Source organism: Opisthocomus hoazin, chromosome 2 (genome assembly GCF_030867145.1).
Source record: "Opisthocomus hoazin isolate bOpiHoa1 chromosome 2, bOpiHoa1.hap1, whole genome shotgun sequence".
Classification (NCBI taxonomy): Eukaryota; Metazoa; Chordata; class Aves; order Opisthocomiformes; family Opisthocomidae; genus Opisthocomus; species Opisthocomus hoazin.
The window spans coordinates 9,255,255-9,281,488 of record NC_134415.1 but is presented as its reverse complement, the minus strand read 5'-3'; the positions used below and the strand labels follow the sequence as shown (position 1 = coordinate 9,281,488).

Genomic DNA, 26,234 nt, shown 5'->3' with positions numbered 1-26,234 from the left:
TTGAAAATCTGTATTTAAATATCAGTAAGATTATATCTGTAATGTGCTGATTAGCATATAGACCCCTCTTCAAATACTCTCATGTTACTTTAAGAATTGACTACCATAACATGTTTTGACATTCCCCAAAGCCTTTTATCTCTGCTCAGTATACAATAGATTTGGTCACTTAACAAGTAAATTAAAAAATGTTAAATTTTTATTTTTAACATGGTAGAACAAAAATCACCTCCAAATACAAATAATCAAAATACTTCCAAATAAGACTTCCAAACTCAGGTTGAAAAAAAACGAGTGAAGAAACATCAAATACAACCTTGTCTAATCTCCAAAACACACATGCATATGCTACTTATTGAGAAGGTGGTTTGTGTCTGTTTTCCATCAACAAAAGATACTCTCTGTATTGCTAACGTTCTTGCCTTCAAGTATTTCTTGGACTAAATAATCCATGTAACAGTAGATATTGTTCCACTCTTTTTGGAGTAAACCCAACTGAAGACTCCATCTTGAGAATCACTGAATGAATTATTTTATCCCTCTGGCTTCAAAGGAGAGGAACTGTTGAGATCTATAGTAACTGCAACAGGAACTCCCCAATATAGTTGCACTGCATTGTACTAAAATATTTAATTTTTTCCATGGCTTTTGTGGCTGGTTTAAAAAAAATACATTGTCTGGGTCTCAAAAAAAAATAAATCACCCGAATCCGAGTGCAAAACTCTATATAGCAGCTTTCAGGTATATATTCATTTCTTATCTTCCCAAGCAGACAAATAATAACAATATATAAAGTAATGGCTACAGAGAAGTTATTGAATAATTGTGTTTATGATTACTACATATTTTTGAAGATACATTTTTTTAAAAGACAACACTACTGTTGGAAATTTTCAGCAACATCATGCTCCAGGTGAAAAGTAGGAGAAATCAAAGGATATTAAAGCATTTATCATAGTATCATTTTAAACTGTTTACCTACTATACAAAGTACTGTTCTGAACTTGAAATGCTTACTGAAGGTGTCAAATGAAAATCTGAACTATGGTAACTTTAAATGAGGTGACAATAAAGTATCTGATACAAGAAATCCTGATTTTCCAATCTAATTTAGATAACCCACAATACTACACATTTTTCCTATGTCAGCCAGCAGATATCAGCAGGGAAGTACCAGTGAAGTTCATCAGAAAAACAAATACGAAATAAAGAAACTGTTCAAAAGTAGGCAAGCAGCAAAATAAAACAAAAAAACCACAAATAAACAGCCCGGCAGCATTACTCAATGAAAGTACGATAAAAGAAGCTTTCTAGATATTAATTATACTGAGGTGATTTTTTTTTTTGATCAGTGAAAAGGTAGAAGGCTCTGATAATTCAAGCAATAGGAAATATCTAAATCTTGCTTACTAAAGAGATTGGAATTACTATGAGTTATATTAATGCTGTACTGATTCCATACCTTGGAAGACCGAAAACAGAATGCCGTAGATTTTACATCCGCTTTCTCTTTGTCTGTAAGCAGAAGACTCTTGTCATCCAGGAGACTTAAATATTTTCCTGTTGTTATATGTCTTAGTCTGAATGGCTGTCCCCATCTAATGTGGCTGCCACTCCACCTACAAAAGTTCATAGGAAACCTTTGGGTTTTTAAAACAAAACAGAGTTTAACTACTACCAAAATATTTTAAAGTACATTACATTGCCAGCTAGTTGGTGAAAGGATAAAATTGTAAATGTTGGATTATCAGCAAGATGATCTCCTACAAAACAATTCTAATACATAATCTCAACCTCTTCCTTTGCACAGGCTGCCTTGGTTCAGACTGAATTCCTCTCAAGAAGACACAGACCGCCTACAGAAAAGGAGGCTTCTGCTGTACACAAGAGCTTAGATCTGCCAGTTCCCTCGCCAACATTTCATCTGCCAGCCGCCGGGTTTGTTCCCCCTCCCAGAGGACTCTCCTTTTAGCAATCAGCACAATTTAAGCACACTTTGAATAGTATGCAAAAAATAAAATAGCAAAATAAACAAAAATCCTCATTAAATAAATTTTTTAAATTATTAAGCAAAGATTGGTCCAGATTCTTCATATTATATAGGAGGAAATGAAGGAAGAAGCACAGTGATTTTCTGTCTAAGCTCCCCAAGACATTGTCCAGTTGAAACCTAGGTTGCAGATTTCTAACTTATCAATTTAAACTGAGAAGTCAGCTCTGCTGTTCTTCCTGATTAACTCCTGAAGACAAACTTGTGTAGGCGTTACTCAGGAGGATGCATTTCACAAAGCCTTTCCAGCAGCCTTCTCGAACTTTCTTTACACTGGAAAAATGCCACAGCTAGGACATCTTCCTGGATCTTCACAAAACTTTCTTCAGCTTTATATCTTCAAAAGTTTACCCTTTAGATGTATGTGCACACTGGTTTTGGGAGAGGAAATCATGTGTTTATTTTGTGTTTGCAAAATGCCCATCATATATAATCGAGTTATGACATACTGCCGAGGTTCTGATGTGCTTCCAAAAATACTAGTAATTCTCTACGCTTACTGTGGCTCAAAATAGCTTAATATTATCAACAAATGTTCACATAATATCAATAAAATATACAAACACATCCTTATAAACTTCATCTGATTACAAACTTACTCCCATATCAGAATTTTGCATCACTGCATCTTCTCACTTCCATTTAAAGTAATTCCAGGTACAGCATTTAAAAACATAAAAAGTTTTCATGCATATGTTTTGTATTTATTCACGTGCAAGTCTGAAAATCCCTTCAGCTACCACTTACACAGGTTTAAGCCATTTTTGTCTTCCCTGACGCATCCATGTAGCAGATTAAAGCACTTGCCTATCCAATACAGATATCCCTTTATTTATGCGTGTCTTCCTATGAGTTTGCCATACTGTACGCAAAGCATGCAAAACGGATTTGACACACATTTTTAAAGAGCAGGAGTTTTTAAAATGCAAGAGCAACACTTGGCTTCTGTTTCGTAGCAGGATTTATTACACTTCACTAACTAAATTTCTAAACCTTTTAATTATTGGTTTTAAAGAGGCCAAAAGAATAGTTTTCCCCTCAACTATTTTCTTTTGAAAACTAAATAGTCTCTTCTTTTTAAGTCGGAGAGGACTTTGGGGAGGAAGGAAATATGAAAGCTTTACATCTCGGAAATGCATTTCTTTTTTTCTGTCTTCTACACAGCAGAGTCAGTAGCACATCTAAGTATCACTCTTCTGGCACAACTTCTGCTTCTCAAATAAAACATCAGGTCATGAATCTCAGCTACTGTATTGGTGTAACCACACCAACTCTGCACCTTTCCTGCTATGGGCCATGGTGGCAAGCTGCCTTTTCTCTAGTCTGATTCAATTTTCTCCTGGACCCAATAGCTATGGACCATAAGAGAAAGAAAATAATACATGTAGTGTGACTGAGCCATGCCCCTAGTTCATGCCTGCAGGGTAGGAAGAAGGACAATTCATGTGGACTTGCAAGGAAAGCCTTCTGAGCAGAAAGTATCTTGTGAAGCCACTGCAGGAGAGAATTTTTAGTAGTCAGAAACGTGAGAATACGATCCCTGTCCCTTTTCGGGAAAGAATCGATGCTGAGCAACAGCATCTGGCGTCCTACGGCAGGGCCTCCCAAGAGGCAGTCTCCAGGCAATTTTTATGAGCACTCTCCACTAATGAGGAGAGTTCAGAAACAATGATTCCTTCAGAATGATATAAAATTAACAGAATTGATAGTGTATCTGCAGTCATTCTGGGAAGGACTAGAAGTAATGGAGGACTTCAGGCATGCATATACTAAGTTATGAATTGAAGCATTTGCATGAATAGTAATGTGCCTGCAATTCAGCAATGAATGTACATCACTATCAGAATATCATACAAGAAAATCGGGGCGGGGGGGGGACTTGTAGGACAGAGTGTTATTCTTGGGATTTTATTTGGGTTTTTTTTCCTGGTAAAAAAGTCATGCTCCTTAACAAGAAAGGTTACTGCTGCCTTTGTTTAGTTCTTTTGGCAGTTCCTCTCCGTCTTCTATGTCCAAATGTTTAACTTTAAAAGTTTGTATACAATGTCTGTCAAAGTGAGATATATGACAGTCGTAACAGAAACCTGTAATTTCTCAAATCCCCACGTGGTTCCAGTACCACTGCTTAGTAGGGAAGTACATGCAGTGAGGAAAATAAAAACCCAGAGATCCTTCCACGGCTTCATTGTTGTCACTTAAGCACTCTCAAGGTAAATTTTAATCCAAACCAAAAATCTCACTGCCCTATCAATGATACTTAACATCATCCCATGAAATAAAATGCACACACAGAAAACAGCATCATTAATCTTTCCCTAAACTACCCTGATGCAATCTCTACAAAGCAATCATTTATTAGTCACTAGAAATTTTGTCAGAAGCACATACTGTAATACAACTTAAGTGCAATTTTACAGAGCAATTACCTTAACAAACAAGGCACAATTTCTTACTATCATTCCAACACTCACACAAGGTAGCACTTTATCTGTAAATTTTTGCCTTTAAAGACTTCCAAATGGCTTAAACAAGTTAGAGAGTGGCACACGTGAATTATTATTTTTTAGGAAAACAGTTCTGATTATGTCAAATATATGTGTTAAAAATGTAAATTGTGAATTCACTGACAGTTACAACAACTTCAAAAAAAAAAACCAAAACACACACAGCATGTGTGTTAACACACACTCTATAAGGGAAGTTGTTTAATTTTTCATGAACGTGTTACAGAGCACTTTTTGAAGATTATTTTAGTATTATCATTCTGATTTTATAGTTATCAATCTGATATTATAGGAACACTCTGACTATACAAAAAGCGCTCTGTCAAACAACCGCCTTCTTCTGAGAGATTTTACTTACGCAACTCTTAGAGTCTCTAGTCGCCAAAGGGAACGAGCATGGATTGACACAGCACCACCTTCGTAATGGACAGTTCTGAAAACCAAGCAAAGGCACAGACTGAATGTTCAGCTCTGTTGTAAGAATTCATCATATTTCTTTGTTCATTTAACTGCATCTCTCATTTTAAGATCACCAAAACAATTATTGCAACTGTCAGATTAACAGAATCACAGAATGGCAGGGGTTGGAAGGGACCTCTGGAAATCACTTAGCCCAACCCCCCTGTCAAAGCAGGGCCACCCAGAGCAGGCTGCACAGGACAACTCCCTCAGCCTTTCCTCACAGGACAGATGCTCCAGTCCCTTCACCATCCTCGTAGCCCTCTGCTGGACTCTCTCCAGTAGCTCCTCATCTTTCTTGAACTGGGAAGCCCAGAACTGGACACAGTACTCCAGATGGGGCCTCATTAGGGCAGAGTAGAGGGGCAGGAGAACCTCTCTCAACCTGCTGGCCACACTCCTCTTAATGCATCCCAGGATGCCATTGGCCTTCTTGGCAGCCAGAGCACACTGCTGGCTCATGGTCAACTTGTCATCCACCAGGACACCCAGGTCCCTTCTCCACAGAGCTGCTTCAAAGCTTATCATATTCAAAACTAGCTCTTATCAACTAAAGCTCCAGAAATAGTTACTCAAACAAATTTTATTTTCATTTTCTTTAGCATCCATTATTGTGATATTCTTAAGAATGAAATTTATAAAGTGTTTGCTTAGACATCTTTCTTAGTGTTTTAAGGATAGAGACTCCAGGGGGGGAAAGATGGTCAGGGTGGGGGTGGGGGGAATAACCTGATAATTACATGATAATTACAATATTTCTCAGTTCTAACAAAAAACAAATATCAAATGATGATAAAGATTTGTGACCACTGCATACGACTCACACCAGAAAGGCACTGTTTCCTCAGAGCTTACACTATTAAAACAACCACGCAACTTATTACACTGAATTATGACGATTCACCTATTTGGGACTGTGTTGTATTATCACAGCACCTGAAGTTTCACAACCACACTGACAGAGTCTTCACACAGCTCAGAGGTAAACAGCTTCCTACTTCCAAACTTTAGTACATAATGACCCCTCTGGTCCCTGCATATATCCAGAAATCTGAGTGCTTCTGAAAAGAGTCTGTTAAGCCTAAATAGAGTTGTTTTTTCTTCTCTCTGCTATTCGACATACAGATAAGTGACATCTAGAGTTGTTTTTTCTTCTCTCTGCTATTCGACATACAGATAAGTGACATCTATCGGATCCACAAAATGGTTTAGATGTATGGTCACCAAAAGCCCTGAGTTAGGTAACCTGGCTTCTCTTGAAAGCAAACACTGAGGAATGTGGGGAGCATTAAGCACTGCCGCTCCAGATTTAGGCAGCCATTCTTTTGAATGCTTCTTGCTTGCACCTTTGTTGCTGCCCTAAAAAACTCAGCCTTTCCTTCAGCAAAATGAATACAGGAGTCACTTATGCAAAGGAGCACTGCCACTGTGCTATCAGATCAACCATCGAAGAATGGCCAAAGAACGGCCGAGTTTTACGGATCCTGGAACAGTTTACGGATTGAGTAAATGTTGTGATCTTCAGCCAATATCGGGCACTGCCAAAAATAGCCAAAGACATAACTTCAGGGAATATTAATATTGAAATTGTAGGCATTTCCCATTGTTTGCTTGAAGCAATTTTTTGAGGACCACAGTTTTGGAATCAGGTACCTAGAACTTAGTAGGCTTTAGCTTCCAAAGTCCTCCTGTGAGTATCATACAGAGGGACTGAATGCTGAGCACAGAGAAAACCCCAGCATTGAAAGGGATGGTTCAGGCAAGCTCCTTAAAAAGCTCTATGGATTTTTTTCAAATTACTTTATAAAGAAGTAAAACTATTACTGTTCAAGGCTTGTGGGTTGGTCTGGGCACGGAGGAGATTTTATTGATTCATGCTGGGTGAAAACTTCCTGAGTTCACCTTTCAGTCACAAATAATCCCTCACATGCGCCAGATCCCAGCCTTCCAGGGGTACAACAGACCTCACTAGTTCATAACACCATGTCAAAGAGAGTATTTTATACCTGTCTAAAGAGAATGGCATGAAAAGGAAAGTGAAAAGGAGCTGGGATTAGCTCACACCGATATTGCCTTTCATCACTTTTCAACCCTGTCTATCCATTTCTGAGACGAACATAAAATGTTCAGTATCATTTCCAAAAGCCTTCACGTAACATGTTTAACCCAAAGAAACTCTCCAGGCAGGAATGACAACATTGCTTCTGGAATTAAGCTACGCATATAAATTCCCTCATGAAGGCCTATTCTGAGTGGATGTTTTGAGAAACTGGAGACTGCTCCACCTCAAGTGATACTTTGCAAAAGCCAGGAGCACTCTGCTCTCTCTCACAGGTAATTTCTTTCTGTAATGATGCATTTCTGAAGGGTCCAAATTACACTGCAGTAATCACTTTAAAATACATATTGCAAATCAAAAGGCAAATTAGTTGCAATAGGAACTTTCATGGCCCCCTCACTGGGAACTATGAATACTCACAGCCCTACTCCTGTGTGGACTGTTCAGTTCTAAAAGAATATGAATGTTAGCGGTATAATAAAGAGTAACTGTCACAACTCAGTCAAAGAAAGCCCAAATAATTTTGGTTACATACTTCCACTGCTATGTGCCATTAGTTTCGGGGGACTTCTAAGCTTAAAAAAAAAAAAAAAAAACCACAACACAGAGTAATCCAGAACTCTACAGCCATGCAAAGTACGGTTATTAATAACTAACCAATATTTTTGCAGGCAAATAAAAATGACATATATACATAATACACATAATACAATAACATCAAAAATGTAAAATAGTTCCTCTTAACAGTAAATAAGAGGGGCTGTTGACTGATTCAGTTGTGATGGGGAAAAAAACCCAGCTTTTTTATTGCAATATTTTAAAATCTTTGCTGCATAACCTGAATTTATTCTGAATATTTCTTGCAAAATTTGTTAATTAAAAGAGTGAAACCATGGTAAACAATTTCACAGAAGCACTTCAGTGTATGCCTGTTCTAAATACCAACTTCCATCATAATCAGAACAAATTATTCATTCCTTTATAGTATAAGTCAGGACTCAGTACTGTAGTTACCAAAGAAAGTTTAAAAAAAAAAAAAACAAAAAGTGTCACAATTTCAACAGAAGATGCCAAATGAAAGCAAGCAAAGACCATTTCAAGGTACCTGTAATATGAAAAGTGATTTCAATCTTCTGCTGGATAAGCATATACACACACCCCCAAAAAATATTTGAAATTATTAACGAATTTCTCATGTGTGAAATAGGAGAAAAGTGTGGGAAAGGAGACTATACAACCTTTTATTTCAAGAAAAAATACACGTAAGATCAAGGAGACCCTTGTGGGTCTGCCTCACCCCCATACACACAGTGCCAGAGCGCTTCCACCAGCTCAGCCGACAGGAGCCAGGCCCCAAACCCCACGGGCAGAGAGGGGAAGAAAAGCCGTCGGGATCAACACCGACTCCAGCGACTGTGCTGCTGCAGAAGCTTCCTCTGGCGCTGAAGATAAATGCAATCAAAGCAACCACCAGAAGAACACCAAGCTGACTGCACTATGCTTTCTCTTGTATATCTATACATATATTTATTCTTTAATCTACCTGGAAATGCTTCTGAAATTCTAATTGAAGAGCTACAGAAACAACACCGCAAAGTTAGTTCTAGCTTGCTATAGATGACTACAGTGTTTTCAATAATAAAAACACAGTTTAAGTACAGTTTGAAGTTAAGGCTTTAAACACTGTCCTTAAACCAGCAACATACCTAACTAGAACGTGCAGTAAATTATATTTAATTCAGTGAAATTGCACATACTTAACCTTTTGCATGTTCCTTTTTTGTTCTTCATTTGGGTCAGAATGAGTGAAAACTACCAGAGTCATGTCCACTGTCTGTGGTGTTTTAAAAACAATACCACTATTTTTTTCTACTGTAATACCACGTAAACCAACACATTACCACAAACATTTCTATTTGCACTGCCTCCAGCTGGAATGTTTATTAATTACAAAGCAAACTAAGTCTAGCAAGCTCACGGAGAATCTACCTGAAACTAGAAAAGTATGTTTCTGAGTGGGTGGGAGACCCCAGCCTAGCGACTTCTGCATGGTGAATAAGACAGTACAATTATTAAAACTCATTTTAAGGTTTCTGATTTAAGCTAGACCTTTTTGTTTTGTGGGGGGAGGGGGAATTAGTTCAGGTAATAAAATTCTGTTTTACTATTTTTCTTCAGTTACTACTGCAAGAATCTGTTTAACTAAGTCCTCTCAGTCTCCCACTACACAGATACTCAAAGTAGTCTTAAACTATTTACCATTCAGACACATAATCTTTCAATAATGTCTCATTGGTGCTACATCACCAGCCAAGTATCACTACATATAAGGCAGCATTATCAAAGACAACTCCAGATTTCTCAGCAATTTTGACCAAATCCAGGCAGACAGCAGCAGCAGACCTGTTGTTCCAGGTGACACCTCCACATTTAAACGCACCAAGACACAACAGCCGTGGCGGAAGGCAGCCCGGGCACTTTGCCTCTGCACTTACCCCTGTGGCAGGCCGGCCTCTGCTGCTGCCAGGGCAGAAGGTACCACAGAGACAACCCCGTACCACTGCCCGCGGGAGGGAGGAGGCCAGGGAGAAGCCCCTGGTTCAGCAGCCTGCAGCCCCACCACAGCTCCCCCTCCTTCCAGAATTGAGGGGCCACAGCCAGAAGATGGTACAGAGTGAGCTGTGCGTGCAAGAACCAACGCTACGGCTGCCCATCACTGGCCAAAGGAGCTTTCTGGATCTCAGTTCTCGGAGGGAGAGAAGGAACAAAATCATCCTCCTAGCCAGTCCCTCAGTGTGGGCAATCACCTGCATTGCCTGTGTCAGAAGTTGGCCCTGAACGCTGTTGTTCTTCTACTGCTCACTGTGCAATTGCATCTCACCACTCAATAGCAAAGTCCCTCTTCCAAAAAAATAGTGATTCCACCCCACTTTCTAGTGATCGTTGTAGCACAATCTAAGGACCACATGGAGGGACACATGTCACCATTTAGAGCAGGGTGGCAATAAACCAGGACCAGCACAACCGAATAAATAAATAATAAACCAAAATAAATAAAACCAATAAACCAAAACCAGGACAACATACAAGTGTAACAATTTAGTGAGGAGACACCATATACACTTAGAACAAATTGTGAGACACAGGAGAGAATTTTATAAGCTTTTTATATGACTATTTCTACCACTGCACGAGGCCTCTTCCAGTGCAGATCTGGATGACCTTGCCTCAGAGGAAGCTTTGTTCGGTCCTGTAACCATGAATGCTGTATCTGCGGCGTCACTGTACCGTAGGTCTCAACTGTGCTAAATGCCATTACACAAGAGCTACACCAGCTTGAGAATGTGTGTTTTATTTTGGACTTCTGGTTATGTTTGAAACACTTTTACACTCAAATTTAACTATATCAACACTCTAATAATAGAGAAAAAAAGAAGTTATTTTTAGAAACTGCTCAGGAGGATCCTTCACATCAAAACAATTTATTCATATCCAGCATTAGATACCGGGTGATGTTGTAGAATAAAACTGGTATTTGAGGTCTGTCTGATCTTTTATTTATTTGAAAAGGCATAAAGAGGAGGCCTTTGCAGAAAAATAAAAATGAGATGGAGGAATTAGTGAGTTGCAACAGAGATGGAACACCTCAGTGTTCCTGTACGCTGCCATTCTGCAGGGCAGAGCTGCACTTCAGGCACATGCTGGAACAAAACAAACCAAGCACAACCACAATAATCTACCACCAGACTATTTCAGAAGACAATGGAAGGACAGTATGGAATTCTTACACTCCAAATACTTCACCATGCCTTATTGCAGAACTCAAAGACAAAAGAATTTCTTACGATTTCTTACCTGCCAAAATTACCCATGTTTTTTAATATAATTCTACCAGCAGTTAAATACCACCCATCGAAACAGGGTACACGTACATACTGAGAACCGAAAGGAGCCACAAACTGTTCTTTTAGATACTATTTTGAATAGGCAAGAGTCCTAATTAGAGACAGAAGCATAGAGGTTTTAAGCAGTAACTAAATTTACGAATAATTTAAGAGAAGAAAGTGTGGGGCACCGAGCAATTATACCTAACTCCATAAAATTAATCATAGATTATATTCTAGGTTTATAAGTTAAAAATAATTTTTAAAAAATCACAAAAACAATAGATGTACTTCAGAAAAAGGAGAATATGAAAAAAATTAAACTTATTTTTATTCTGTTTGTTTATCAAAGAAAGCTCCTGAACAAAAAGCATATTTCAGGAGATCAAATCTGGTTTTTATGAAGCACTGCAAATAGGTGTTTCTCAGTATTGCTATCAGGAAATACAAAGACAAAGACATAGGTACTATTTGTTGTCTACTATATCTGTCTTTGGGGCACTAGATGGACAGGAGAAAAGGTAGACACTGCAGAAAAAAGAATAACAATCTCTGTTCTTCCCTTGTTATTGGACACAAAGATGCATCACGTGAATGTACAAGCAGATCAAATGAATTTTTTCCTAACTTGCAACTTCGTGATCCTTTATTGTGGTTCATATATAATGTTACTGTTGTTGTAAAGAGATAGATTTTTAGTGTGTTCTTCAGTGTTAAAGTTCAGTGATGAAGTGCTTGATCATCCTATAAATTTGCAATTACACTGCAACTACAGTTTTTAAAAGGAATTTTGCAGGATCTAAACAGAAATAAGAGCAAACACTATGGGACCCTATTTATTTATTTATCATCTTCTCTTTTCATCACTTTCAGGGTGAGGATAATAATAGCAGAAATAAACTCCAAGCTGTAATCGATCTATTACATAGTAATGAAAATTAAAACACGAACTGATCACATTTTAAGTCTCAGCATTTTGAAATATCTTTTGTGTTCAAAAACTATTCCCTTATCTAAAGATGAGAAATAGCCAGGAAAGGTTGGTTAGCAGCTGAGTAAGAAAATGCCAAACTAAGTGAAACAGTTGAAGTTTTTCTCATTAATATTTAAAAATTCATAGCAGACTCTTGCTACATGTTATGAGAGCTTCCAGTATCTTGTACTTTTCTTTACAAATAAGAATAAAATAGAATAAAAAATACATTTCTATTTGCAAACCAAGAAAACTCATTTGGAAATGAATGTATAGCACTTTCTTTGTCATGGAAATGAAGTTACCCAATATGCTGCATTAAACAAACTATTCCAAAATCAACATTATCATTTAGCAATCTTCAAGCTGAAGGTAGGAATAAATTGTATCACACTGCCCTACTGAAAGGAAGCTTAGGGTGTATTTTATTAGAGCAAATAAACAGCACTTTCACTCACCCACGTAATCACTCCACTGAGACGTGCTGCTTTCAGTGACAGTCTTCTCACCACTTGGATTTATTACTTAACCAAGAGAAACACACACCAAGCTGTCACAGAATCATGGAATGCTTTGGGTTGGAAAGGACCTTTAGAGGCCATCCAGCCCAACCCGCCTGCAGTGAGGACACCCAACCTGGCCTTGAACGTTTCCAGGGATGGGGCATCAAACACCTCTCTGAGCAACCGGTTCCAGTGTTTCACCACCCTCATGGTAAAAAATTTCTTCCTTAGATCCAGTCTAAACCTACCCTCCCTTAGTTTTAAAACATTACTCCTTGCCCTCTCGCAACAAGCCTTGCTAAAAAGATTATCCCCATCTTTCCTATAGCCCCCCTTCAGGTACTGGAAGGCTGCTCTAAGGTCTCCCCTCAGCCTTCTCTTCCCCAGGCTGAACAGCCCCAGTTCTCTCAGCCTGTACTCACAGCAGAGTTGCTCCAGCCCTTGGATCATCTTTGTGGCTTCCTCTGGCCCTGCTCCAACAGGTCCATGTCCTTCTTGTGCTGAGGGCTCCAGAGCTGGACGCAGGACTCCCAGAGTGGAGCAGAGGGGCAGAATCACCTCCCTCGACCTGCTGGCCACGCTTCTCCTGATGCAGCCCAGGATACAGTTGGCCTTCTGGGCTGCGAGCACACATTGGTGGCTCATGTCAAGCTTTTCATCCATCAGTACCCCCAAGTCCTTCCCTTCAGAGCTGCTCTCAATCCCTTCATCCACCAGTGTGTATTAACAACGGGGGTTGCCCTGACCCATGTGCAGGACTTTGCACTTGGCCTTGTTGAACCTCATGAGGTTCGCACAGGCCCACTTCTCGAGATTGTCCAAGTTCCTCTGGACGACAACCCATCCTTCTGGTGTGTCATCTGCACCACTCAGCTTGGTGTCATCTGCAAACTCTCTGGGGGTGCACTCGATCTCTCTGTCTATGTCACTGATGAACATGTTAAACAGCACCGGTCCCAGCAATATGGACTCCTGAGGGACACCACTTGTCACTGACATCCATCTGGACATTAAGCTGTTGACCACTATCCTCTCCCTACAACCTTCCAATCAATTCCTTATCCACTGAACAGTCCACCCACCAAATCCGTACTTCTCCAATTTAGAGAGAAAGATATTGTGAGGGACCGTGTCGAAGGCTTTACAGAAGTCCAGACAGATCACATCCATAGCTCTTCCCTTGTCCACTGATCTAGTCAGGCCATCTTAGAAAGCCATTAGGTTGGTCAGGCAGGACTTGCCCTTGGTGGAGCCATGCTGGCTGTCTCAAACAAGAGAAAAAATAGAGAAGTCATCACTTCTCTGCTTCAATTCTAGGATTCCTTCAGTCAAGAAAATAACCATAAATTAAGTTCTAGACTACCATGCCAGGTACACCCGAGATCAACACCCAGATCAGTAGTCTTGAAGGACTGGGCAGTAATCTTAATATATGCCATCCTGAGGAATTTTGTATGATTACAGAAAAAAAAAAAAAGTAGTACAGAAACCAACACATTTCATTCACAGTGTTTTTCAGTCAGTAAAGATGACAATAAGTTATCAAAAATCTCTATTGCTTTTACACCTGGTAAGTGAAATCAGACTTGAATAATACTGAAAAGAAATGCAAGAGGCTCATGTCCAAAGTTCATCTCAACAATATTCCCTCTTATGAGTAACATATCTCATCACAATAGCCCTCAAAAATCTGTACTATCAGTGACAATATTGATTCAGCAACATTTATTATTATTCTATTTTAAGTTGGAAACCTACCTTCTTTGCTCTTCTCCGTGTTCCCCCGAAGGGACTGTCAAACATTCATCCATGTGACCATGCAATAACCTCAGAACATCTCCTCCTATCAGATAGCCTTCAATAAAGGGAGAAAAATCAAGTGCATTTATCTGAACGCAGCAACATGTAAAACTATAGTTCAAACTGTAATAAATACTATCAGGTATATTTCATTTTTTTCTCTTGGTAATTTATGTTGCTTTAAAACGAGGGTCAGAAGAAGGGGAAGGTATCGTACCCTAGGGAACCAGCTGGACATTGCCAAGTGAGAAAAGCTCCAAGTCAGCAAGTAGGAAAGGTTGGATCAGGAGAGAGCCACAGACAAGGGATTGTACAGAGCTAGTGCAACTGAGTAAACGACCGATCCAATGGAAACAAGGAAGGAAGTACTTGCCCCCCAGGTTACAACAGATAAAGTGGGAGACTCTTCTCTTTCATTTCACCTACTCACTTTGGGGTTTGATTTAAGTTAAGGATTCCAGTTTATATACTAATAGAAAAAAAGATTTATGTAATGATTTATTTAACTTTAAAATCCCTTTTGGTGTTTCTGGAAGTCTTCTGTGATAAAAACTTCTGGGAGGATCCACTCTAAGGTCTGCTTGACTGAAGATTCCCAGCCTACAAACATGATTCATTTGGACTCCAAAGAGAAAGTCCTACACTGCCTTCACCACCACAGCACACGCAGGTGCAAAGCCCAACACCTGGCTCTGCACTGCACAGCAACAGATACAGATGCTCACAAACCAAGAGACAGAGCATACAGGTAGCATCACAATATTCAATAAGCCAGGACATCACAGCCAGAAGCTGAAAATAAGGCCATAATTCTAATCAGTAAAGATATTAACAAAGTAGATGCTTTTTCATCAGCCTCTTTGCACCACAGATGTGACATTAAAAAGAAATTTGATTTTATGTTATCTACAAACATTGCATTATAATCTAGTAACTGAAGAGTACTAAGACTCAGTAGATTTTAAGTGCAATTCAAGGGTGTTTTTTCAGTCTGATAAGCTAAACACACGCTTACATTTGTTTCCTAAACTCATCGTCCCTTCTTGCTAGAACTGGTTAATATAAAATTCTGCATTTGAGCAGGATGTGGGAACATAATGCCTTTGGTTTAGTATTACAACAAAAAGATTTTTTAAAAAATACTATTAGAATAATATTTTGAAGCCACGTCTTTGCCTGCTGTAGGTGACCCTGCTTCGGCTAGACCTACAGAGGTCCCTTCCAACCCCTAACATTCTGTGATTCTGTCTATAAATGCTGTGCAGTGAGACAGATCTGTACCAGGAAACAGTGCTGAAGACCCGACAGTCACACTGTACACATTTCACAGGTTTATTTTGAAGCTACAGGAAATCTTTTTCCTGAATACCTATCAGGGAATATTTCAGGATATAGTTCTTTAAATCTTTGAAATCAGTACCAAATTAGTATTTATGTGGCATATTTTAGCACTGAATTTTTAAATTCTTGATTCTGACACAGATGGGTATGTCCAGTACATGTAATAGTAGTTATATATGTTAATTTTTTCATGGACCTGTGTCAGTATAGTTCTGGAGATGTTCTGCCCTGAGTAGCTTTTCTGGAGTTTTTGTTTTGTTTTTGAAGTGTCCCCCATCCATATCACAGTACAGAATTAGAATAATTACTTGATCTGACTCTACAGCTGTGTTTTGACTTAGACAATAAACTGACTTCTGCATAAGCCAGTTTTGCAGCAATGCATGTAAAAAGAAATAATTTTCCTTTAACTAGTTACCTCCAATATCATGGTTCATTTCATGGACTACCCATTATTTTCACTTCAAAGTAATTTCATTTAACTGAAGTGTTTCACTTATTAATCTAATTTTAATGAGAAGTTTTGATTAAGAGCTGGTATTGTAGTGTAGTTATTCCTATACACTAATGTTTTATTTATGAAGATGACAATGCATTTTTCAGATACTAACAAAATTAAGGTAATTTTCTCCAGTTTGGCTACAGTTTTACTGAGGCTTACAAGGTAAGGTCTCACACACTAAGTGTCAGATTCACTCTCCCATCACAAGGCAACTTTGATTACAGGAGCATTTGCTGGTTTTGCTAGAATAACACCTTTGCTCTGACTCTTTCTGACACCATCCAGCTGATCTTCTCTAGAAGAGATACTGATTAAAGATAATTAATGTCTATACCTGAGAAAAGGGAGAACGGAAAGGCGTAACAACAAAGAACAAGCAAACAGGCAGAGAAATGCAGAGCCACTAAAATCATGTTACATCATTTCCACATGAGTTCCTGTGGGTGTAACACAACACTGTGACCTGTTGTTGTGGACATCTGCATCCCAAACAGCCGCGTAGGTCTCACTGGTGAGTGTCACCAACCAGAGAAATGTGGGGCAGCGCAAATCTGAATCTCAGCTAATAAACTGTACCGGAATTATTAACATGAATGCCACACCAGAGCTGCCAGCAGCAGGAGGACAAAGAGAATGGAGTTTATAGGAAGAGGCAACAGGTTGGAGAGAAGCAGCTTTTCTCTTCTCATCAACAGAAAGGCTCTCTCCACAAAGTTCAGGACGTTGTTAAGCAATGCACTAGCATGTTTTCAATAAAAGATTGCAATAGAAACTATGTCAGACAATCCGAACGTGCAGAATTATTATCTTAAAGTCTAAAACTATGGCGAGTATGTAGAAAGGAGGTGTTGGCAATGCTGTCTCTGAAATCTGAATAGACAAAGCTGCAAAAGCATTCCAAAACTGTGTTTTAAAATACGTCAGATAGAAAGAACTGATGTGAAATTTCTGTGTATTGCCTTTTCAAAAACTAGTACCCAAAAATCCCAGGGAGTAAGAAAAAAAGGACCTGAAGCTTTAATATTCTTATGGTTCTGTTACGAAATCTACTCAAACCAGTGATTCTGTAGGAAACTAGAAATCATTAGTCTTTACATCGTGATAACCTTTTCTGAAAAGACAACTCTTTTTTCTTCTCTGTGGAACCAGCATGGCATAAATTCAGGGAATCTTGTCCTTTCATGACAGAAGTTGCATTAAAAAAATCCTCCTAATTCCTCAATAAAATAAACAAAATTTGAAAGTTTTTCTAAACTGTCTCTTTCTGTCTTTCCCCTCCTTTTGTTTTCTTCCCATCCATATGCTCCCCCCAAAACCATTCCCAGTCTTAACTCCGAGGATTTCACATCCTGCTTCCAGTCCTTTGCACAACATTTTTTACTCATTCTCAGGAACATGTAACCATGACTGCATACATCAGAATAATCTGAGATAATTTAAACCAAGACCAAAAGCCATTTTTAAAAAATGTTATGATGATTATCATATCTATAGCAAAATGAGATTTGAATGAGCTGTTCAGTATTTAAAAAAAAACAAAACAAGAACCATCAGTGTCCCTTTCAGCGTAATTTTCAGAACACTTGTGTATTTATTTACTGGATTGAATGTCTACATAAGAGAAACCCACTCTCACAGTTCAGCCACATTTGGCAGAATAATTTGATTTTTCAGACATTTCATTTACAATCAGTCTTTCAGTAATTAAAGTTGAGTCAATCTTACCTTGGGCAGCTTCACTTCCTGAACTGATTGGTGCCACACTCCAGAGCGTCTGCTGGAAGGCTGCATCAACGTGTAAGCTACCATTGCCGTAAGAGAGATGCTAAAACCAGGAAAGAGAGAGGCATTTATTTGGGATTAATTAAAAATCTCATTACCATATACAATAATATCAAACATTCTCTTGGTCCCTTCATACATAATTCATATTGACTGTATGAGTAAACACCAAAGCAGGCCTGGGCACTCTTCCAGGGACATTAGAAATAAAGCTAGAATAGTAGAAGCATGTTTGCCTGAAAGAGATATATCTAAATGGCACAGCATGATCAGCTGTTAGAGGTCTTAGACCATAGCAAACATTCTGAAGAACAGATTGTTAAATGCTGTGAGTGTCTTACACCGGTATTCTTCCTTCTGTATGCAACGGGATTTCCCACAAAGTTGGAATACTGGGATGGGATATTAATCTGTATTTCAGGTGTAACTTACCACTTTATTATTTCTTATGGGTCACTGGCTTCCTAAAACTGCCATCAGATCAAAGGAACCAAGTAATCAGCTTCGTAAGGCAATGTAATGGAGTTCCCAAACTATATTCTTGCACAAAGTTTTCATGACCCAAGCAAATCTGTAACTCTTTCCCTGGAAGGCTCGCTTCCTCCCCAAGCATTCTCTGGGTGCTGCTCTTCTACGGAGTTACCACCTGTCTCCTGCCAAAGTGGCAGGTCTGTCTTTCTGGGGAGTGCCGCCTCTTTCTAGGGAGTACACAGTTGCTTTCTCTTCTCAGAATTCTGTGTGTGTGTGTGTGTGTGCGTGCACAAATGCACACGTGTTTTCCAACTAGTTCAGTGACATTATTGTCTCAGAAATTCTAATCTCAAGGCATAATATATATCATATCCATGCAAAAGCTTTTGTCCCACACCATCAGTCAGTTCCATTGATACACCGTTAAGTGCCAAACAACATAAGATTATACAATTGTAAGGTTATAGAACCATGTGTGCTATAAATAAACAGCTGCTTTCAAGTATACTGTTTATGCTACCAGGTAATAGCTTTTCAAGTGCAGTAATCTTTAGTCACTTTTATCAAACCTTCATTTTAAATTACTGGACAGTAACTGTGTTTACACAGTAGTATTGGTCTCTGTTTCTGTATGTTGTGACCAACATTAACACTATTGGGTAAAACTATCAACCATATAGAGTACAAAAATTGCAGTGGAGGTCAGAAAGGGCTGGATTCCCAATGACATGTGCTGACTGCTTCTGTCTTCCTGCCTGCACATCAGTACTGCAGCAGTACAAGAAACTGTGCATCAGCTCATTTAGATGGCTCCCATAACACCCAATGGCATACAAACTAAGAGATCTCACATAAGCCTTTTTTTTCCACTGCACCAGTGTCATTCAGCACATATCATGGAGAAGGTTCAATGAACAAACCACCACTTCACCTCTCACTTTCCCCCTTACTGCAAATATGTAACTTCATCAATGGCAGACCAGGCTGAGAGATTACAATCCCCAGCACAACTCCAGTCCCATTCCTGCCCTCTTGGCCTTAATTATATCGTTAGATTTTCTCTGGGATCACTACACAGATTCCAGTTAGGTTAAGGACAATGGGCAAATTCAACCAGCACAACAAAGCAGGAACATTGCTTTTTGTGTAAACCACATCATTCAGGGTGGGAAAAAGAGGAAGAGGGTAACAACTCTGTCATTTAGATCTGCCATCACCAGAGCACTTCTTGTAACTGTGTGATTTGTACATGTTAATGAACTTATTTTCATACACAACAGTATCAACTGAATGTGTCCCATTTTATAGATAGGACACTGAACAAAAATATATTGCTGACATGTCTCTTCAGTGCACCTGTTATTTATATCCAATCGACTCCAGTTGCAGTTCTGATTATAACCCAGATGTCTCAAGATGAGTCACCAGAGAGTTTTATCTTGAAAAAGTATAGTTTATATGACCTAATACAACACATGACCACCAAAGCAGAGAAACAGAGAGTATAACTCTGCAATTCTCTTCTTCCCGTCACTTCCCTAGATTGCTTGCTGCATCCTTCAATTTACAATCGAAAGCAGGGGTCTTGACAACTGTAACTCCATACAGTGTTCAACCACTGTACACCATCCATAGCAAACAATAAAATCAAGCTTTGACCATGTACAGGAGGTAGCCTGTCACTGGCTATTCAAGGATTCAATTATGACAAACGCATAGAAAGCTCTATTTTACAATCTCAGTGTTGTTTTAAAGCAATCTGCTGCCGTTTGTAACTTATTTGGAGCTTACCTGCTTGGTTTGGTACTTTCAGTACAATGAACCTATCAAAATGTAACAGAAATTCCATAACACAATGTCCAGGACGTGGATATGACACTCACACTGATGTTGAGCAGCCTCCGTACCTAATACACAGACCTTTGCTGGCTGGCGTAACACAGTATCTGGCAGAAGGAGCAGGTTGCCATCATCAATGAGGACCACACGTGTAGCATCTGTCTTTCAGGTATGCAGTAACAGCCTTTGCAAAGCAAAAATATGTTGGGTTCAGGAATCCTGCTGTCTATTCTAATCCTAGTATGGGTCTTCACCATTACATGCACGTCCTTCAGCCTTCTGTCTCACCCAAATAATATCTTTTCTGCACTGGTGTCCAGGTTCAGCCAAAAAGCTGGATTTGTCTTCCCTACTGATACACCAATAATCTTCTAAACTAGCATTTAACCTGACAAATGTTTTTAATCACTTGTCAGAATTAGATGATGATATTTTACGAATACAGGATAACACTATAGACTAGAGGCAGCTTCTCAAGGATAAACTCCAAGACTCAAACCTCCCAGAATACTACAGGTTTCCCAGATGAACCTACCGCCACATTGTAAACACTTTACTGCTCTTCAGAAAAGTAACACAATCACATCTCTGTTCCTAGGTCTTAGGAATCAGACGGTAATTTCCATAAGAACCCTTCAGCAGTGATTGCAGCAGCATAGCTGCATTTACAATAGCTCTAAATAACTAAATGATGTATTTTAAACTTCACATTCAGTCTCCATCAAAGTTTCTGTTCTCCAAAACATGCATCTGTGTGATGAAAAAAAACATTAAGAAATCAAAACTTTTGCTTCAGGCTTCCTCCTGGCTAAGGTGTGTCAATACTGACATATCATCTAGCAGTATCTGCTTCTATCTGCACTTTCCATTATGATGTTTCTGCCTTCAGTCTCAAGCCATTTCAAATAGCAAGAATAGCAAGAATAAAAATAATAAAGTTTATTTTCTGGTACGCTCTGAGAACCGTGTACAAGGCAGAGCACTTCCCAGAATGCATAAGTACTGCACACAACAGCATCAGCCACACTGCTTCAAAAGTTAGTATCAGCTGGTGAAGAAATGGAGGTTACAGACCTCCAAGTTCTGCAAAATCCTGGTTTCTTTGCATTTCTCTGAAGTGGTTTAAACAGTTGGCCAGCAAATCCACAAGCAAAGAGAATTTTTCCATTGATAAAGAAATAGAATTGCCAGCACTATACTACGCACTATCCAGCCCCACCACTCTTCATAAATGTACCAACAGCAAAGGAAGAGTCTTAGCTAAAACCCACAGAGACACAGAAATTACCTTTACGACTCAGCCATCGAGAATCATCTCGTCCACTATCACATAGCTGACAGCAGGCACTTGCAGATGCATGGCAGGAAAGAATAAGGATCCCACAGAGGGTAGATGGGGGTAGCCTGCGTTCCCCCTCTTTATATTAGCTCTCCTTCTGCACTATAACCACGAAAAGCCTGAAGCACATCAGCTACTATGCTTCCAAATCATTATCATTTAGTATAATTAGAGACAAGAGCTTTCTTTAACAAAATATTAATTTTACGGAAGCAAGTACCGAAAGTTAAGAAATGTCAAACAAAGTAGGCTATGGAAAAATAATGGCTTCTGGTGAATGCATCATATTACAGTCTTCAGTGGTATGATCCTGTATGTTTTTTTCCACAGGCGCTGCCTCATTGTATATAGAGGATAAAGGGGTTCACTTCACGAACAGCTGCTCAGTGCTTTGTTTTCTCCTCAATCTTCAGTCTGCAGCCTCATGCTTTATTCAATATAGTCAATTCTTCAAAGCTTTGAAAAGAGAATTATTAATTTCCTCCTAGCCTCTTCTCTTGCTACCAACAATTACAGCATTTCACAAAACTCAGCCAATATGAATGATGTTCTCAAAACCGCAAAGGAGCAGTGTTATAGCCCATTTTCCAATGGGGACTGGATGTACATAGACAACACTTGGAATTTTTCATTAATCTGGGATGCCCAAGTTGAGATGACAAGGACCTGTTTAATTCCCACTTTAGACTCCATTATATGTAGCTTTAATGTTCAAGGCACATCTCCCATTCACCTCAGTTGCAGGTATCAAGACTGAGCAATGCTGAGACCTCAAGCTTTAGCAGAACGATGAGACCTCAGAGCCACAACTCAGGTAAGGAATATTCCCAGTCAAGGATGAAGACTTAGTGACCTCTTGAAAGCAAGCCTGGTATAAAAGATGATCTGCTCAGCAAATTCCACAGCAGTCTGGTACAATATCTATTTCTCCAGGAAAATAATTAACTAAGCATCGTAACACCGATCCTCCACCTGCAATTCCCAGCTTGAAATTTTATCTTCAAAGTTGCTTCATTCCACAGCCTTTCTGCTACTTAGCCCTGACATATCCATCAAACTTTTATCAGTACTGAGACAGCGTTCCATAAAAAGCCAGTGGGACTGCATATTTAAAAGATTTCATAAAATATATCAGTGTCATAATTTTTGTATATTTTAATGCCTGTGGTTTTTCAAAATTTAAGAGTATTTTTTGTGGTATAACTTATCTGTAATATTCCCACTTTAAAAAAGGCAAAAAAAACCCCACAGTTACAGTAGGTGGCATCACACCAATGCCCACATGAACCACAGGTAGAGAAGGAAACTTTAAAACCACTTTTCAGACACTTCCCACTTAAACTAACACAAAATCACTGACAGGAGCAGGCTGTCAGCATACCATAGGCAAGACTGCTGTGCCTTAATACAACGAGTTTCCCAGACTGGTGCTGACAGCAGTTATCTAACCTAATTGCTCCAGGCCTCTCCCACTCTTTCTCCCCTCTCCAAATCTTTATCCCAGTCCCATATCTCTCCCCTAGCCAATCCAGCTTCCCAACCCAGTTACCGCCGACCTTATCACCCAGAATTAGGATCTCCTCCTGCTTCAGGAGATTCTCCTCAGACCTACAAAGCCTCAAGCACGGCCTTTTGGCTTTTTTCTTGTTCACCCTGTTCCTCCCCATGTCAGCCAGCACTAGACTTCTTTCCAGAAACTCACCCCAACTCCAGCCCCTCCATTCTTTTCTCATTTCTTGCCTCCAGGCATTCCCCTCTGTCCTGGGTTCAGCTGGGACAGGGTTAATTTTCACAGGAAGGGTGGAGGGCGGACCCAAACCAGCTAATCAAACCAATTATTCAATACCACACGGCGTCATGCGCAGCATTTAAGTGGGGGAGGGTAATTTTGCTACTTGGGAGCGAGCTGAGCATTGGGCAGTAGGAAAATTGCACTCTGTATATTCTTTTTATCACTAGTATTGTCATTCTTTTCTTCTCCCTTTGCTGTTCTGTTACACTGTCTTTCTCTCAAACCACAAGTTTTGCCTTTTTCTTCCAATTCTCCTGCCCACCCCACCGGGAGGAGGAGCGAGAGAGCGACCGCTGGCTGGGGCTGGGGCTAAACCACGCACGACACCCTCTCCGGATCTTTGTCCAGTGGTTCGGTTCTCCCCAGCCAGCTCACTCCTTCTGTAAGATCTCTCGTTGTCCTTCATTCCCAGTCCCACTCCACTGGTTCTCCTATCAGTTCTCCCTGCCAAAACAGTACCGGTTTTCTGCCCCAAATTTCTAACACAACTTTCACTGGCAGGCGCCCACTCCTCCCTTGTCACCAGCTTCTTGCCCTGGATGATTTGTTGGTCCCTTAACTGCCTGCCTGCCCACCTTCAGCTGCCATTCTTTTCAGCCAGTCATCAAATCCCACTCAGCTTCTCTTCTTCCCACCTCAGTCCCAGGCTCCTGTCCCTGCTACATCACCTGCCTTTTGTTCCTTCTACTTTCTCATAGCTTCCTCCTCCACATATCTTGAATGACAGCAGATCACTGGCAGCACAGAAAACACTGAGTTCTCAGCTGTCAATACAACACCTGACTCCATCCCCGTCTTGAGCCATGCATGACAAGAAATATCTGGTTCCACCAGGGTTGGGGTGACTCTAATTATTCGCTGTAAAGGGAATTTAAACAGCTCATTAACACACGGGAGGTGCAAGAGGTCTAGCTTATGGCAAATAGAGAAAGTCATCAGGCTTTTCGCTACCAAAAGAAAATTTTAAAACTCTTCCAGACCAAGCTGCATTATTTTAGGAGACTATTTCTTTACTAAGTTTAAGCAAGGAGAGGCTTGTTACCTTTTTTCTTTTTTTTTTCTTTTAAGTTAGCAAAAAGTACACCTGTGATAACAAGAACACTCCTTCTAATTTCTTGTGTTTGTTATAAAGCATTGGATGCTCAACTCTTTCAAGAAAAGGAGATGAATTTTCTTAATGATGTGAAATATTTTTTTTCTTCCCTGTCTTCAAGCTCAGTGACATCTGACCTCTTCTGGATGAACTTAAAAAAATTATCTCAGACTGATTAAAAAAAAAAAAAAACAAAAAAAAAAACAAAAAAACAAAACCAGAAATAGATGCTAGTGTATTTAATAAGTAATTTTTTACATTATAAGCACTTGGAAGCAGGATTTTATAAGGCAGAGCAGTTTGACAGCTTTAATTATCAGGAAGATCCACCAGCCTCCACAATAACATTTCAAATTGTATAAAGACTCTGTGGGAACCGTGTTATGATCAGTGTAACAGAGCAGCTCAATACCACCTTGTTCCACTAGTTTCAGGTTTATTTATGCAGATTCATACTTTTTTTAAGAAAATCCTTTTTTACTATTTTTCAACAAAAAATAAATGATGGAATTATGCACAGAAGAAAGCAAAGTCCAGCTAGTGAGTTTCATACTCTAGAAGAAAAATTAAAGGGGTGGGGAGAATAAAATTTTAAAAATTAGAGGGGAAAAAAACAAACAAACAAACATAAAAACCTCACACACTGCGGGGTGTTCCCTGGAACTACTGCACCAACAAATGCTACAGATATTTAGAAGCTGTCCCAAGTATGTGATAATAAATAAGAGAAATAAAACTAAGAGCTGAAAATCAACAATGTATTTGATGCAAGAAGATGCACAGGGAGTGCCTTTCCAATACTTGGGAACCTGTCCTCCTGTTCAGGGCACATGGCAGCTATTAGCTCCACTTTTCAAATAATTTGATCTAATTTGGATGATATTATTTTTGAAAGGGAACTCTATTATCAGTTAACCATGATAAAAATCTTCAAGGAAAAGCTCACGCTTCAAAGGAAAGTTTCCAATTAGTTTCATATTAGTTTCCAGCATTAAAAAAAAAAAAAAAATTAAAAAAGGTCATTTAAGAGTAAAAAATGAACCTCTAACAGATCTGCATAATGCAGCTGCAGATCAGCATTACAGTCAGGACAGCAACTCAGTAACTACATAGATATAGTGCAGAAATTGTTGCATTCTACTGAAATCTGTGCACTGTAGATTCCAAGCTGGGGTATTTTCCTCTCTCCTGACTTCTTAGCCAGAATAACACTGACCTCATTTGTACTAATTTTCACTTTTGTCTTCACTTAAGAGTTTTGTATTTCAACGTCACATCTAAGCCATTTTTCTTGAATTGTGCTTAAAAGATTAAATTATCTAGAGGTTTGGTGAATTTGAAAGAAATTCTAATTCATTGAATTTCTGTGAAAATTGGCAATTTTGAAAGCAATTATGGTATATAATTTACAATAGGCATAGGCAAACCTCAGTGCAGTGGTACATACTGTTCTGCACAAGCTGGGGAAACCTGCTGGAAATAGTACATCTGTTCATTGTGCTGCACTGCCTCAAGAAGGGAAACCGAGCAACGCTGGCTTGAACTTTAACCGTGGTAAGATTTCCAGCAGAGCAGCTTTTTGTTCTCTGCTACAAGGGTTCAGCAGAGCCAAGTTTCCTCTCTGGAGGATCAGGTAATAGCGCAGCTCATGCATTACATCATGGCACAAGCACTTATGGAAGTGCTTTTTTCCTCTGAAACGCTACACAGAAAAATAAGCATCCAAAACCCTGTTGTACAGGTAGGGATAATAAGAGTCCGAGCAACTGAATGACTTGCCCAGGGACACTGCTGTGAGTCGTCAAAATCCACATCTCTGGACCTTTAGTTTACTATTTTAACA

General features: G+C 39.3%; 1 protein-coding gene across 9 annotated transcripts in view; it reads right to left on the bottom strand.

Annotated features, from left to right (window-relative positions):
* Positions 1-26,234, bottom strand: part of RYR2 (ryanodine receptor 2) — a 449,014-nt gene that overhangs the window by 235,102 nt on the left and 187,678 nt on the right. For all 9 annotated transcript variants that reach the window (XM_075412466.1, XM_075412469.1, XM_075412474.1 and 6 more), the window contains 4 exons: positions 17,801-17,900; positions 14,191-14,287; positions 4,913-4,987; positions 1,463-1,619 (listed from right to left, as the gene is read on the bottom strand). In XM_075412466.1, the coding sequence (XP_075268581.1) occupies positions 1,463-1,619; positions 4,913-4,987; positions 14,191-14,287; positions 17,801-17,900 (429 nt within the window). The remainder of the gene's footprint in view (positions 1-1,462; positions 1,620-4,912; positions 4,988-14,190; positions 14,288-17,800; positions 17,901-26,234) is intronic.